Raw genomic sequence first — 15,824 nt, 5'->3', positions numbered from 1 at the left:
ATATTGTATATGGGGAGGATTACCCATCAGAAGTTTTAAATAAGATGAAAAATGCATGGAGAATTGCAGCTAGGGCTTCCAAGACAGCACGCGACCGCTATGCTTAGCATTATGACAAAAAGGTGCGACCTCTTGAGTTGAAAGTCGGGGGTCTTGTGTTGAGAGTTAATGAGGCGGCTCCTGCCAATCAGAGTAGGAAACTTGCACCTAGATGGCGGGGCCCTTACCGAGTAATTGAAAGAAAAGGTCCGGTTAATTTTGTTATTAAAGGTATTTTTGAAGACCAAGTTGAGAGAACGATTCACATTAATAAATTATCACGCGAGGGAGGAACTAGAGCTGCCTTCAGCAAGTCTAATTCCTGACCTGTCTAATGATCCAAGTGCTGAGTCAGATGATGAGGATGACCTTCTGTCAGACCTCATCAGTAGTCAAGTTCAATCTTGTCACCCTATGGTAACAAGGTCGCGAGCTGTACAGTAAATTGTTAGTGAGCTCCCTTAGTCAGGTTTAGTAACAATCTTAGAATTATCCTGTAGAGGCACTGGTGTGTATTTACTGATGTACATGACTCAGGTAGCATACTTGCCTTGCTCTGGGGTTTCCAACTTCCTATACCTCAGAGTAATATCCATGCTTCTGCCATTTGTTGTTGTCTGCCTTTCTCAGGTCTGATGGTACACCAGTTCCAGCCTCCCAGTCACACGTGAACCAAGGATCGAGATCAGCAGGTCTGGGGATGACCCACCTTGCTGATAAGATCGGGGTCTGAGGCACGTTACATAAAGTCCTCCCCCTTGTACCCGGTAACTCGTCAATTTGTTATCCGGAAGAGTAGTCACCCGGCCAACACCTCACGTCACTAACGAGGTTGTCCCAGTCCAGCCATGCTGTCTTCACGGAGCAGAGTCCAGTCACCATCACAACCGTGGGCTAGCTGTCTCAAGGTCACCAACCAAGCCCACCAGCCGCGTAGTCAAGACTGCGGGAAAACCGGAAGTGGAAGACGAGTGGTCTACGAAGAAGAACGCTAATTGCAAGGACTTGTCAGCTCTATCAAAACCTGCGGTTGCGTCGTCTGTGGAAACCAAGATGCAACGCGGTGGTCTCAGGTACGAACAGCACTACCCCTACAGAGTGCTTGCGGAATCGCCAGATGAGGTACAATCGTGTACCTCGGCCCAAGCTCAGCTGCACGAGGGGTTGCACGGAAGGTGTACCGGCCCAGTAGTACCGGGATAACAAGTAAACGCCGGTAGATGACGTCGCCCAGGAGCTGAGGCAGGGCCCACCTGTCCTGTCACCATGCCATCCTCTTCAACGCCACTCAAACCTCACTACCAACGAGAGACATCGTGACACGTCGAAGCTGTGCTCTACTGTGGCAGCCATGGTTAACAACAATCCATCAAGACTGTTTGGGGAGCGATAAGAAGAGGTGAACCCGGGTTCCTGTTAGCGAGGTCCACCTAAGCTGACAGCCGCCAGCTGTCAGCTGTCACTCAAGTCAGGTGCGGGTAGTACGAGACCCCCTGTACTGTCCGCAGTTGGCCGAGGCCGGAAATGGAACTTCCAGACGACCAGGATCTTCAAGCAACATGAGGTAGTCACCGGAATCTACAGCAACGAAATGTCAACAGGAACGAACGAGAGAAAATATTTATAGAAAAGTTTAATATTAAAATATACGCTATTAATATAGTAAACTGTGGTAACTCGGAACAGTTCAACTTTTAATTTTCCTTCTGATGGTAAACACCTGTATACCTTCGGAAAATTCTCTGGAACAGTATTAATTGTTGAAAACTAGAACTAGTGAAATAGAGAAATAAATCTAGAAAGTGAACATTAGAAAATGACCCTGTCTCTAGATAAGTTGTATGAGTGAACTGGTTTGAGAACCATCTAGTAGGATCTCTAGAAACGTTGATCAGTGGGGAACTTTATCTAGATTTTTCTAGATCCTAGATACTGATAGTTATACATATTTTTTTTTTTTAATTTTATTTTTTGTGGTTTACTGAACAATAAGGGTGTGGTACACAGTCTGACAAATGTGTTCACCCGCTGTTGTTGTGGACTTGAATATGAACTCTGGGATATTAGGAGTTTGAGGGACTTATATCCATTGTGTTGTTGTTGGTTAAGGGACATGTCTGTGGACATTGAATTTTTTTAATAATAATAAAAATATTTTTGTGTATTTTCTTTAGATTTTAAGATTGGGATGCGCTGTGGTGGACAGTTGCCACAGGTGTGTTGTGGAACACTAGGTCCCTGAGAGGTAGTGTTCCTCTATTCTGATATAATTTTATAATTTTGTTAATTTTTTAATGACATTGATTTTTTTTAATGTTTTGTGTGATGTGTTTGATCTTTATTCCAGGTGGAATACTGGGATAGCTGAAGGCTATCAGCTGATTTTAGCTAGTTAGTAATTGTTAGGTTTGGATTTCTCCAGTTATTTGTTACTATATCAAGACAGGTATAGGATGTTTTGTCTTCCAGGTAGTTGGAAGGGTACGGGGCTGCATCCAAGTTGGACAGTCAGGATTATAGGGACGGTCTCTGTCCTTATGTTTTATGTATTATTACTGTTGTGTTGATAGGTATAAATACATGCTGGGGCACACCTTTTGGGGGTGCCATTATTGTTGTTGGAGTATTGTATGGCATTAGTTAGGATTAGATAATTTCTTTTGTTTTGAGGCATTGGTTTAATATAGTGTGGGTTAAAAATTTTGTTTTTGGAGTTAATGGTTAGGGTGGGGCAGGATTTCTGGATAAGAAAAGTGTGTGTAACTTTCTTTACACACAAATTTCTTAATTTCCGAGGAGGGGGAGTTGTAATGATCTGGGGCTCAGATCATTAGTTCTCCCTTCTCCCCTCCTTTTCCTCTCCTTCTCCCCTCCTTTCCTTCTCCTTCTCCCCTCCTTTCCTTCTCTCTCTCCCCTCCTTCCTTCTCCCCTCCCCTTGGCCGTCATTCGTCTCCTCCTCTTTCCCCTCCCCTGTCGCCCATTTGTCAGGGTCAAGAGGTTGACCTGAGGGTGGTCTTGGATACCTTGGCTTCTCCCACTCAACTTCCCCCTCTCATTCCCTCTCTTTCCCTCTCATTCCCTCTCTTTCCCTCTCAGCAGCGGTCCCTTCCCCATACGAGGCAGAGTCAAATGTCCCTACTCTTTATCTTAGAGGAGACATCCTTGAACATAATTTATCAGTTTGGTAAACATTGCTCGCAGGTGCACTGGGGCTCCATAGAGGTGCCTTGTCTCCCTTCTCATAGCTGAGGAGAGCTGACTCAATCTTCAGGAATTCATGTAGCTTTCCACGGCAGATCAGTGAAGGTGATTGGCCTGAGATAAGGGCCAAGTCCTTATTGGCCCTAGAGAGCCAGACCTCAGGCCTACGTGTTAAATGGTTGGCCATTGCCAAAATAATGGGTGGAGCCCTGGGGCTGTATTAGATGGTGGGAGGAGTAATCCTTCCCAGCAATAAGTTGGTAAAACAAAATTTCATCAGTGTGTCTTGGGAGTGTAGTTGGAAAAGGGCCGCAAGCCCGTATCCTAGGGGCTGAGGGCAGCCATCAACATCGTGGCCGTAGTGCGGGTATTTAAGGTATAGTAGCACTTGAGTTTCGTGCCCTCAATAAATATCCATTGTGCCTCTAGGGGAATAGAATAGGTTATGTGTTCAAATTGTCTTAATTTACATGTTTCATAAAATAAATTGTATAGCTTGTCCAGTGGTATTCACTTAACTCCCCTTTGATATATTTTGTTACTTTGTCATTTTTAGGTGTTGTATTGGAAGCCCCCAGGTTCTCCTACAATTAATCGATACTAAAGTTGCCCTTGGATTTAAATTAGTAACGTAAATTACACAAACTAATTTTCCAAAATTTATTACTGAAATTCATATTACCCGGAGTCCCATGGTTACTGATTCCTTGCCTTCCTGGGGGATCGGTGATTGACACATTCAGGTATGGTTGGTCGGGAAGGTGGTGGCAGTGCAAATGTGTTTTGTTATTTTTTTTTAACTAATAACCCTTGTCCTTGGGGTATCTTCCTCATTTAATATTTCCTCTTACATACGGGGCAGTCCAGTGAGGGGTCATGCTGGACTGTAACAGTGTTAAGCTGGGGTATTGAGTGAAGAGAGACGGAGAATTACAACAGAGCGTATAGTATGATTATGAGAGATCACAAGATAACAGGATTAATACTGGGGAACATTGGGTTATTACAATAGAGGCCGCGGATATTACAACAGGGTAAAGCGGTCATTACATCAGGGTTTGGCTACCTGTGCGTTTCATGTCCAGGGTGTCGAACGTCCTGGTGAACGGCCTGTCTCAGTTCATTCCTCTGTTCACGGATTGGCTGGTCATTGTCAGCTTGTTTCATTGGATCTGCCAGACGTACGGACTCTCGGACATGGACATCTTCGTGTCGGCGTGATCTTGGCATCTCCCATTCTGTTTTCTGAAAACAAAGCTGGACACTTCAACAGTGTCAAAAAGACATTAAATCAACATGAATTAATTAAAACTCAACCAATTTACATTAAATCACTCTGTCACTCAGTCAACAATCAATTAGTTACTTTAAACCCGCTGTCACTCACAGTCAACAATCAGTTTACCACAATTACATTAACTCTTAAACTGTGCAATACATCTATAGCTGGATTGAGTAACTATCACGGAACTGTACACCACAGCTATGTATGGTTGGGAGTACCACATAAGATTTAAAAGTTCCACAGCTACATGGGGTTCACATCAACTTCCTCAGGGCTCTCGTAAACAGAAGCCATTAAAAATAAAATTGTGGGTAACATTCCCTGGTGTGAGAGCCTCAGTATTGAGTGATCAACCAAGGCTGGTGCACGCAGCATGAGCTCACAGCACTGCTGTTCAGCTTGTGACCACAGCATCGCCTAAAAATGTCAAAATATATATGTAACTGATATTATTTAGCCCAAAGCTAGCGGACTGCCCTGTGTTTTCGTTGGATGCCTGGAATACTTTCTGCTGTATCTCACATGCCTGAGTGACCCGAGGCGTTGGCGGTAGTCCAGGTTTACCTTGGGGAAGAGAGGGGGGGGGGGGCGAATTCGAGCATCTCAATGCATGTTTGTTTGCTCCTGCTCTTCAGCGGGATGTTTACATGGTTCAGCTTCACGTGCAGGTTCCCTCCCTTTCGGCTGCATTGGTGGCTGAGGACTTGCTTGCTACTGACCAGGCCGGCCAGGGGCAGTGGGGTCCGTCCCTCTGTCAGGCCCACAGCACGGTGCAGGAGTTCGCTTCGGAGGGTTCGGGTTGCCCCGCAGATTCGATGTTCCGGCTCGATTTGGACTGTTCCCCGGTATTTCATTGCCTGAACCGAGGGGGGTTCGATGCGGTCCTTGGTTCTTTGTGGCTGGTTGCTTCAGGTGACTCGTCTGCTGAGTTCTCGGAGTTTGGCTCTCCTGGCTTCCTGGCTATTCACGTTCGGGGGGAGGGGAGGTGTCCCGAATGTGAACGTGCATAGTCGGGTCTGTGTCGCTTTGGGTTGGCGATTGCAGCCAGTTGCCTCAGCTTCACGTTGAGGGGCGAGTGCCGACCGCCTCCCGGGTAAGTCCCTCTTGTTTTCATCTTTTGGTAAGTAGCTCCGGGGAGCCAAAGGGGCTTCCCCCAGAAAACCAGCGTTGAATGTAATGAAATACCATTTTCAGGGTGAGACCCGGAAGCTCCCCGGAATCCCTCCCTCCGGTCGTCGGTTTTTGCGTGTGTTTTTGACATCCAGCTTCAGAACTGGGGTGTGGGTAGCCGGCTTGAGGGGTCTGGGGCTTCCCCCTTCTCCCTCTTGAGGAGTGGGGAGCTGCGAAGACGGCGGTGTGGCACGTGGTGACGTCATGCTCATTTGTTTGTTTTTCTTTGGGGAGTTCTGTCCACTCGTTTGACATTTGAGTAGTAGTTTCAACCAGAATAGGGGTTTATTTTGGGATGCTCATTTTTCTGGGTGCCTGATTCGGTCGATGGCAGATATAGAGTGCTCCAAATCACATGTGCATTTCTATAGGCCATTGCTCCTTGTGCCTCTGATGAGGGCCAGGTTCTGGCTTGTGGTCCCTGGTAGGCCTAAGAACTCCATTCACACTGATTGATACCAAAGTCTTATATATCCATATCAGCCTGGATAAGCTCCAGGGAGCCTCCGGGTCTCACCCAGAAAGTGGTGTTTCATTACATTCAATGCTGGTTTATTATAAATTGAGATCAAATGTTTCAACCTCATCAGAATGGTAAATTGTTAATATGTACAATTGTACATAAGGCAATGTTTGACTATTTTGGGCTATCGTGAGAGCATCTTGGGTCATATTGTGTGCCTTGCTTTGGGCTATCATAGTATGCTGTTGTCTTGTTTTCATGGAAGAAAAGACTTTATAACTATAGAGAAAGATTAGGTTAAGCTTGTAGATAAATCTGTTAAGAAATCTTTGAATTTACAACAAATAAGAGGTGTAGAGATCATGTAGACGCATCCTAAGTTTCTTCTGAGACCCTAGGACAAGAACCCATTGCAGTACCTAATAGGTATGACGGAACAGTGAAAAACACAACCACAATATCATGTAGTAGTGTTCATTGAGGAAAACATTTCAAGACTATGGGAATGGTTTGGTTAGGTTTCTGGACAAATCTCTCTCAATACACACTTAGGTTGAAAGTCTAAGAAGTTTATTCTAAGTTATTGTCATATGATTCCTAACTATTGTACTTAAAAAATTAGTTTCCATTTACATTCCAGTTTTACTGTACAGTATATATTTCATAAAAACTTTTTTATTTATTTATTAAATTTTCAATATTTTATCTTTGTCAGGGTTGCTGTGAGACGAAATATAAAGATGTTAACAAATGAAACAAGCCGACCACCTGATTGGTACTCTACAAAGAACTGTGCCTTACAGTATGCAAAGCTGCTGGAACGTGTTGATACACCTAAAAGGAAGAGAGAACGTGGAGATGGCGGAAATGAAACTCCCGGAGAGATTGTCACGAAAATGCTTAGCAAACGTTGGTTACATTTGAGTTTTGTTATTTGCTCAGATATATAAATTACTTTAAGGTAAAACGTTAATACTTAGAGTGTAGGATCTATCCAACTTTCATTGCAGTTGCGTGTTTTAATATTTCAAATCTCTTGTTCTTAATTTAAGAAATTGCCTGAATTTTATAGTGATGCATTTCTGGAAGAGCCCCTTGTGGCTCCCTGAAGCCATCTCACTGAGGTGGCTCCCAACTATTAGGTCACATCAGCTGTGGAGTTTAGTTTGGCCCATTGGGGACCAGAGCTAGAACCTGGCCCCCCTCACAAAGGTCTAAAGGTCAGGTGACTCCCCACCAGGAAACCATTCAGAAAGTCAGTGAACCAATATAGATCACTGCTGCATTTGAAAGAACTGAAACCTTGAAACTGCCAAGCAAACTCTCGAAACACTGTAAACAAATTATTAAATTTCTGGAAACTGGTGCGAGCACTAATGTTAGCACTAACACCCCCAACCCCCATAAATAATGAGGGCTGGAGCTCCAGGCCTCCTCCAGCCTTCCAAGTTAGTTCTGTTATATAGATACCTCTGGTTATCCACCTTAAGACTCCCAGGCCATCAAGCAGCTGTGGATATTATTCTTTATTTAATTTGGCATGACGAGTGTATTTTCTGTCCGGCTTGTGTTGTGTGCGTGTGAACCAGACTCATAGGGTGCTTGAAGCTGCATTAGCTCAGGGCTACCTTGCCTGTGTGCTCTCTAGCACTGCCCCTGCACTGACAGAGTTCTCTTCTTTGGTGTGGTTTGGGAGTTCACTCATTACAGGCTGGACCAAAAGTCAGGGAATTTTGACTCTTCAGTCTTGAACTTTGGTTTTGGTGAACATTTTGGCTGGATAGGGTGCACTAGGGTTGGTGAGCTTGTGTTACATGACACACCAAGGTCACCCTTCTCAACAGTGTTAACTAGCCCGCGTTGGTCTACTTGTGTAATTCCAGGTGAGCATCCTCAGTGATTTGGGCCCTGGTAACTCCCTGTGGGTTTCAGTGTGGCTTATGAATATTCCCCTCCAAAGCTGCTCTCACTGTGCAAGTTTGAGGGCTGTTCACCATCCATGTGCTGACCATTCTTTCTTCCTCCGCCATGCTGCCTGTTGGGTCGGCGACACCTACGATCCTGAGTCCTGTGGAGTTTGTTCCTCCTGTGTGGCTCTTTTCTCAGACCTTCCTAGTGAATTACAAGCTTATCAGGCAGCTGCCACCTTATGGGTTTGGTTTGCCTACCTTCAGTGTTTGTGGTTTTGTACTCAGTTGGATGCCCCAGGAGTTGGTCCATTTTGTTTCTAGGAATCTGGAATTGGAAGTGTTGGAGAATCCCACTTTGGTTCTATCTGTGCTTCCTCTTCCTTTTTGGGTGTGGTATGCCCAGCTTCCATCCCTCCCTCCCTGCTTCTGACTCCAAAATGTCTGAGTGTTTCTGAGTCGGGGTGGGATTTATCTCTGGGTGTGACTCAGTTTTCTATGGGGGTAGCTCCTTCCACTTTAGGCATGGAGGCAGTTGAACTGTCTAGTCTTGCTGAGGTTTTAAGGTTTTCTTACTTCCAGCCAACCCCTTTTTCCCAATAGCTCTCCCCTGTACTCCACTTTTCTGTCTCTGGTGGTGGGCATGGACTCCAGTTCTGCCCCGGAGCCTGCATGTTTGGCTTCTGGGGCGGGGAGTCCAATAGGGGTCCTTGGGTTCTCCTAGACCCTACTTGCCCTTCCGATGAGGGCATTTTGCTTCATGGGAGTGGTTTTCTTACTCACCCTCCTTGTATGATTCTGGTCTTTCTGTGGCACCCCCCTCTTTAGTTGCATGGGCAGATCTTTGTAAGTACCTACTCTGTTACCAAGATTTTGCCTTTCTGATGTACCTTTCCTCTTTCAAATCTGGGTCTTCCTCACCATACTGGCTACAATACAAGGTTCCAGAATCTTCCTGGCTATTGGACAATCCTCTCTCTTTTACCCTTGGGGCTTGGCACGATATTTGCTATTCTGCACACTTGAATGGTGTAAGGTTTCAAATGTTTTGCAGGTGTTTTTGGGTGGTTTCTTTTCTGTGGAGAGCCCCTTCGGCTCCCTGGAGCTATACCGGGCTGATGTGTATATATTAGACTGTGGCAACAGTCAATTGAAGGAATTCTAAGCCTACCGGGGACCAGCGCCAGAACCTGGCCCCCTCAAAGAGGCACGAGGAGCAATGGCCTAAAGACACCCTCGTGTAATTGGAAGCAGTCTTTGTCTGCCATCTACCAGGTCAGGCACCCAGAAAGGTAGGAATTTCAAAACAAACTGCTGCTGGTTAAAAATTGCAAACAGAAAGCCGAACTAGCAAACAGAACTCCCCAATCAAAAACATGGAAATAACATGACGTCACCACAACCGCCACGCATCCGTCTGCACAACCCCCCTCCCCGGGAGTGGGATGGGGGGATCCCAGACCTCCACGCTGGCAACTCTCCTTAGTTCAAAGGCTGTTGTGTTGGTGACGGTCGATCGCTCTGGCTCCACTCTTTGCACAGTGCTGCAGAGCGGTGTTGTCGCTCTGTTTTGGTGGCGTGTGAGCTAGAAGTAACACAATAGTACTGGGGCTGCATGCACCTAGGGCTACCTTTCCTGGGTGTCCTGTAAGTACTGCCTTTGTGGCCTCAGGGTTATCATCCATGAGCCGTTCAGGAGCAGCTACCTCCGTGTGGTTCTATCGCTGCTCGGTGATTGCCCGCCCTTGGGGGTTCACTGGGGAGGTTCCTACTCCTGTTTGCCCTTAGGTAGGAGGTAGTTTCGTTGCTGGCTGGGGCATGAGGTACTGTGCAGCTAAGCTGTCTGATATACACATAGCGACCAGTTCTGTTCACCTGGAGACGTTGTGCTTTTGCGGGGGTTTTCTTTTGTTATTGCTTTGGTCTGTCTGGTGTGGCAGTAGGACCACTTGTAGGATTTTGGTGGCCCTCCACTAGGTCCCTGTGCTTGCACATGTCGCAGGGGTTCACCTTTTAGTTGTTTGCTTGGTAGCTCTGGGATAACCGGTTAGCAGTACCTCGCCTGGGCTTCCCTTAGCAGTCAGCCTAAGGGCCCCTGGAAACCCCCATTGGGGCTCAATGGTCCAATGTAGGAGACCTCTGAGTCCCACCTCGCCTGTGCGAGTTTGAAGGTTGCTTCGGCAGCTCGGGCACCAGCTGCCTTGGTGAAGTTATATGCGCCATTTCTGAGGGAGGCAGTGTCTGTTCTTTGTTTCTCGCATTGCGTGCTGACAGGCGGTGCTCGTCCATTTTTTGGTATCGTCTAGGGCTCTGGCTTTTAGGTTTTCATCCCCTTTTTGTCCGTTGCTGTTTGCAGAGTCTGCGGTGGTGCATTTTCTGCAGGTGGCTTCATCTTGTTGACTGCGTATATCGGACTTGTAGGTTCTTGGGGGGGGGGGGCGTGGAGGTCCTGCCCGGAAGGGTCGCGCTAGGTCTCGGGGTTCTTTCGGTCGTTGTAAGCCAATAATGCCAGTTTCGGGGCCTGGCTCTCATACGGAGTCGTTGGCTTGATCGCTCTGAACGTCAGTCAGGTTCTCGTAGAGGTCATCGGCTATTTTCACGGTTCGCCCTGTTGGCGGGGCAGTAGGGGGGAGGCTCACGCTGTTTCTCGCCTGGTCCCAAGATTCGCGGGAATTCGGGTTATTTCCTCTGACCTGCTGTAGTGTTGCTGCTTTCCTTCTTCTTCGGGGGCATTGGGGCTTGCAGGGTGGGCCTCTTTCCCTGCGCTCTGTCAGGTCGTCCTGGAGTGGGTTTCCTGCCTGTTTTCGTTTCGGGACTGGGCAGATCTGCGATTCATACTGGCCTTGTCCTGTCTGATCCCCTGAATCTTTTGATCCTCCTTTCAGATGACCACTCTGTCTCGGGTCCGGCTGCTTTTGGCGCCGGGTGCCTGGATGGCGTGTCTGGACCTCTAGGACGCGTATTAGCATGTCCCAATTCATCCGGTGTTCAGGGACTGGCTCGGTTTTGTTGTGGAGTGACAGACTTACCGCTTTCATTGCCTTTCTTCCAGTTTGTATCTGGCACCTCACCTGTCCTCACGCGTGCTGCCTTAACCGGGTCGTGGTGACCCGATTGAGTTCTGGCTTACCTCGATGATTGGCTGGTGTGGGCTCCCAGCCAATCTGCATGTCTCCTCGCCAGGGATTTGGTTCCTTACCAGCTCGCCGGGTTCGGGTGTACTGGAAGAGTTTCTTACCAGCTCGTCAGGTTCGGGTGTACTGGAAGAGTTTCTTATCCACTCGTCTTGGTGTGCTGGAAGAAGTCCCATTTGGTTCCCTCTCAGGTTCAGACTGGGCTGGGTCTTGTGTGGGATTCTAGGACTGCTTCCTTGTCTCTCACTCTGGCGGCGTTGTTCTGGCTGCGGTCCCGCTTACGACTGTTTTTGGAGGGCACCCGGGTCACACGTCGGATGTTTGGGCAGCAGTGCGGGAGCCTGATCTTGGCCGTGTTGGTTTACCCGTCGGGTTGGATCTGGCTTCAGCGGATGCTCTGGTTTCTTCGGGGGCGTCTTGTCCGCCGCTCTCATTTATGCTGTGTTCAAATCCCAGGAGTCTTGCGTCGGCTGCTGGGTCGCTGGTTTTCTCTGAGGTTTTTTTTCGGGGTTCTATGCCCTAACGCTTCCCCGAGCCCTCGCTCGATGTGTTCACGGATGCCTCATCTCTCAGCTGGGGTTTTGTGACCAGTGCTCACCAGGCTGGCCAGAGTCAGTGGGGTCTGTCCCTCCATCGGGCTCACAGCACCGTGCAGGAGTTCGCAGTGGTGTGGCATTCGCTTCAGAGGGAATGTTCTGTTTGCTAGTTCGGCTTTCGGTTTGCAATTTTTGACCAGCAGTAGTTTGTTTTGAAATTCCTACCTTTCTGCGTGCTTGACCTGGTAGATGGCAGACAAAGATTGGATTCAATTACATGGGGGTGTCTTTAGGTCATTGCTCCTCATGCCTTTCTTGCGGGGGCCAGGTTCTGGCTCTGGTTCCCAGTAGGCTTAGAACTCCTTCGATTGACTATTACCACGGTCTAATATATACACATCAGCCCGGTATAGCTCCAGGGAGCCTCCGGGTCTCACCCAGAAAATGGCATTTCATTACGCTGGTTTTTTGGTCACATTGTGCTACCTGTTTGCTACTGTTCTTTCCTTGGATGTAGCATTCATGCAACTTCATGCCCAGTTTCCTCTATTTGTTGTCTGCAGCTCTCATGGTAGATGATTTGTGGGCATGCTCACACTTGGCTTCAGTCATCCATTTTCTTGCCATTATGAAGCTTTTTCTGACTGGCTCCATGAGGACGCTGGTACACTCAGCTCGGGGTAGGTTGCTGGTCCCTTGTTGCTGGCTCTGGCGGCGTCAGTGGCCTTTGCCTAAGTTGTATTCACCCCCATGCTCTGGGAGGTGGCTGCTGCATTCTACTCTGAGTGTTTTGTGTTTCACAGGTAGTTATATTCCAATCCTTAGATTTAGCTTGATCCTTGGCCCTTATGTCCTCCTCCCCTTTTTTCCTTTCCTCTTTCCAGAGCAAATTTTTACACTGTTCTTGTCTTCTGTGGCATCTTTATGCCAACTCATTATGTACTCAGGGTTCTTTTCATCATTTCTGGAGGTGGTTGGGTAGGGCTGGGGCTTCACCTGCTGCTGGTTTGGGTAGGCCATTGGTGACTGGATTCTGGGTTCTGGATGTGCCTTCCACTCTTGGTTCCTCTTCTGTTTATCGACATGGCTTTTGTGCTTCACAGAAAAACATAACAGTTTGTGGTTCTCACTGGACCTTTTACAGGTCGTCCCAATTAACAGGGTGGGGTGGAGGAGGAGGGCCACTTGCCCAGTTTGCTGACTCCTGGGCTCATGATTTCTGCATTTTTCGAGTAGTTTCTCAAGGCCTTTGGTGGAGTTCGTCATTCCTTCCTTCCTCCTCCCTTCTGTGGACCGGGACTTTCACCTCCATTGGATCATTACAAAGCGGATGGTTTCCATTGTGGTTGAGGAGACCACTTCTCTTCCTTGGGTGTCATTTCTTTCCGGTCCTGAAACAAGACACTGTGAGCTCCACTTCATCCTCCATCTTTCAGGGCTGAGTGTGTTCATCCCCCTGCTCCACTTTCTACATGACCACTCTGGCAAAGGTTTGCCTCTTTTTGGAGGCTGGGGCTTGGATGATTTCTCTGAACCTCAAGGCCTCTTTTATTTTTTATTTTTTTTTGGCATGTCTCCCATATATTCGAGGTTCAAAGAGTGGTTAGATTTTGTCATGGGGTGGCAGGCTTACGGCTTCAGGCTCCTATCCAGAGGTTTGAATTTGGCTCCCCGTATTTTCACCAGGTTGGCTTAGATTGTGGTGACTTACCTTCATTTGTTGGGGGTCAGTGTTTTGTCTACCTCGATAGCTGGCTGGTTTGGGCCCCACATTTAGTCCACATGTCTGCAAGCCAGGGATCTGGATCTAGCCAAGCTCTCCAGGTTTGGGAGCCTGGTGAAGTAGCTAGTCCCAGCTTCAGACTTGGCTGGACCTCGTATGGGACTCTCAGTCTGCATTGCTTTTCCTTTTCTCTGATGGCTTTGCACTTGCGGCAGTGTCGCGCCTTCTGGTGAGGTCACCCTGGATGACTCAACTTTTGCTTGTGCAGTTACGTGGGAGCCTGCATTTTGCCATCGTAATTTTCCCACTGGCCAGGGTGTGACTTTGGGGATTGTTCTGGTTTTTCCAGTTCTACCCCTTTATGCACTGTCACAACCATATGGTTCAGGGCCTGATCACCCTGGACTGTTCCTCTTCTGGCTTTTCTTGGTTTGGTTCTTTGGAGTCTTCCTCCGCCTTTGCTCAATGTGTTTACAGACACACTGGCCCTAGGCTAGGGTTTTGTGCCCAGGGTCTCTAGTTAGTCACTTTCTGTTGGGCATACAGTATAGTGTGCGAGTTCCTCAGGGTAGCCATCTGTCATGCCCTGAGGAAGATCGAGATTCCTCTGGGCTCCATGATTAGGCTTCATTTGGACTGTTTCCCAGGGGTTCATTGCCTATACCAAAGGGGGGGGTTTCCCTTCGATCCATTGTCTTTTGGAGCTGGACTCTGCAGTTAGCTCATCTACTGGATTATCAGTGCTTGATTCTCTGTGCTGTTAAAATCCAGGAAGTGTCCAGGGTTCTCACGGATGGTCTCTCTCACTTCCCATTTCCATGGAGTGGACTATTGACGCTGCATCCTTCCAGTGGCTTTGTGAGGTGTTCGGGCTCTGTGATATGGATCTCTCTTCATCGGCTTGGAATCGGCATCGTCTTGGAATTGGCATTGGTAATGGGCAGTTATTTTGACAATTTGAAGGCATGACGATACCTGGGAACATTAACTAAATAGCAGGGTACCAAAACCCTGTTAGGTTGTTGTTACTGTTGTGGGAGGGTTGAGGGCGAGGGAGCTCCGGTGCTTTTGAGATTTTGGCTGGCATAAACAAGACCTATCGTAGTGAAAAAGTGTATAATTGTTTATGAAAATCTGCTGAACAGAAACCAAAAAAAGTTAGACAAAGCAGAAATAGTGTTCTTGAAACAACTTGGCACATGGTCACCAAAACAAAGATGTCCACTGGCAAGAGGAAGGACAAAACAGAAGAGATTAATTGTTATGGTTTAGATAAGGAAGATATTAGCAGCATTGGTTTTCACAACAGGTTGACAAAACTAGAGATCATTATAAAGAATCATGTGGATAGAATTAAGAATTTGAGCAGCAGTAATGAAAACATGAGAAACAAAGTTACAACCCTAATAAGTTTAGTGAGGGAATTATACAGAAATAAGAATCACTGGGAGCTAAAGGAAAAATCCTGAAGAAAACAGCTTTGGAAGTTAAATCAGATTGTGATGCTAGTGAATACAGTAGGTTAGGCAAGGATACTTAACATGGAAAAGAGCTTTAGTCAGAAAAGATGGAGGAGATACACAAGATATTGAAAGTGCTTAAAGGATATGCAGCTAACCCAGGCACAAGTATCCAGAGAGAGAAAATAATATTAGAAGCAGTTGAGAAAGTGACCAAGGAACAATAGGAATCTAAAAGACCTTGTCCTACATCTTTCAGCAAAGAGCCATTACAAGGTATACTGAGGATAAACTAACACAATCTAACAATGCATGACCCACGAATCTTCCAATATTATGCATGACCCAGGAATCTGCCAGTATTATGCATGACCCAGGAATCTGCCAGTATTATGCATGACCCTAGGAATCTGCCAATATTGTACATGACCCCTACACATATGGGACATAACTGGCCAATCTCTTGCAGTGTTCAAAAGAGAACATGACAAGCACCTTCAAAGGTTACCTAATCAACCAGGCTGCGAGCAGCCACATTGAACAACCTGGTTGATCAGACCATCAGCCAGGAGGCCTGGTCAGACTGTAGCACAGGGACGTTGATCCTTGAAATCATCAACAGGAAGTCAAGAGGTAGGAGGGGCCTGTATTGGTTCGCTGACATTTGGATGGTTTCCAGATGGGGTGGGCCAAGCTCTTGCTCTGGTTCGTGGTAGGCCAAACAAAATTTTGCAGCTGATGTGACTTAGTAGTTGTGAGCTACCACAGTGAGTTAGCTTCAGGAAGCCACTGTAGCTTATCCAGAAAGTGGCATTTCATTATACTGTACTCAACACTGGTTTTTTCATTCATAATGAAAGTAATTACTCCCACTTCCTCTCTATATCATTTAAAATACAGTGGCAC

The 15,824-nt window shown here is 47.0% G+C and overlaps 1 protein-coding gene across 3 annotated transcripts in view; it reads left to right on the top strand.

The window, feature by feature from the left end:
* Nucleotides 1-15,824, top strand: part of LOC123774997 (bromodomain-containing protein 8) — a 341,469-nt gene that overhangs the window by 62,032 nt on the left and 263,613 nt on the right. For all 3 annotated transcript variants that reach the window (XM_045769702.2, XM_045769701.2, XM_045769703.2), the window contains exon 3: nt 6,874-7,067. In XM_045769702.2, the coding sequence (XP_045625658.1) occupies nt 6,874-7,067 (194 nt within the window). The remainder of the gene's footprint in view (nt 1-6,873; nt 7,068-15,824) is intronic.

Source organism: Procambarus clarkii, chromosome 92, assembly GCF_040958095.1.
Source record: "Procambarus clarkii isolate CNS0578487 chromosome 92, FALCON_Pclarkii_2.0, whole genome shotgun sequence".
NCBI lineage: Eukaryota > Metazoa > Arthropoda > Malacostraca > Decapoda > Cambaridae > Procambarus > Procambarus clarkii.
The sequence above is the reverse complement of the archived record's forward strand: the minus strand, read 5'-3'. Positions and strand labels throughout refer to the sequence as shown.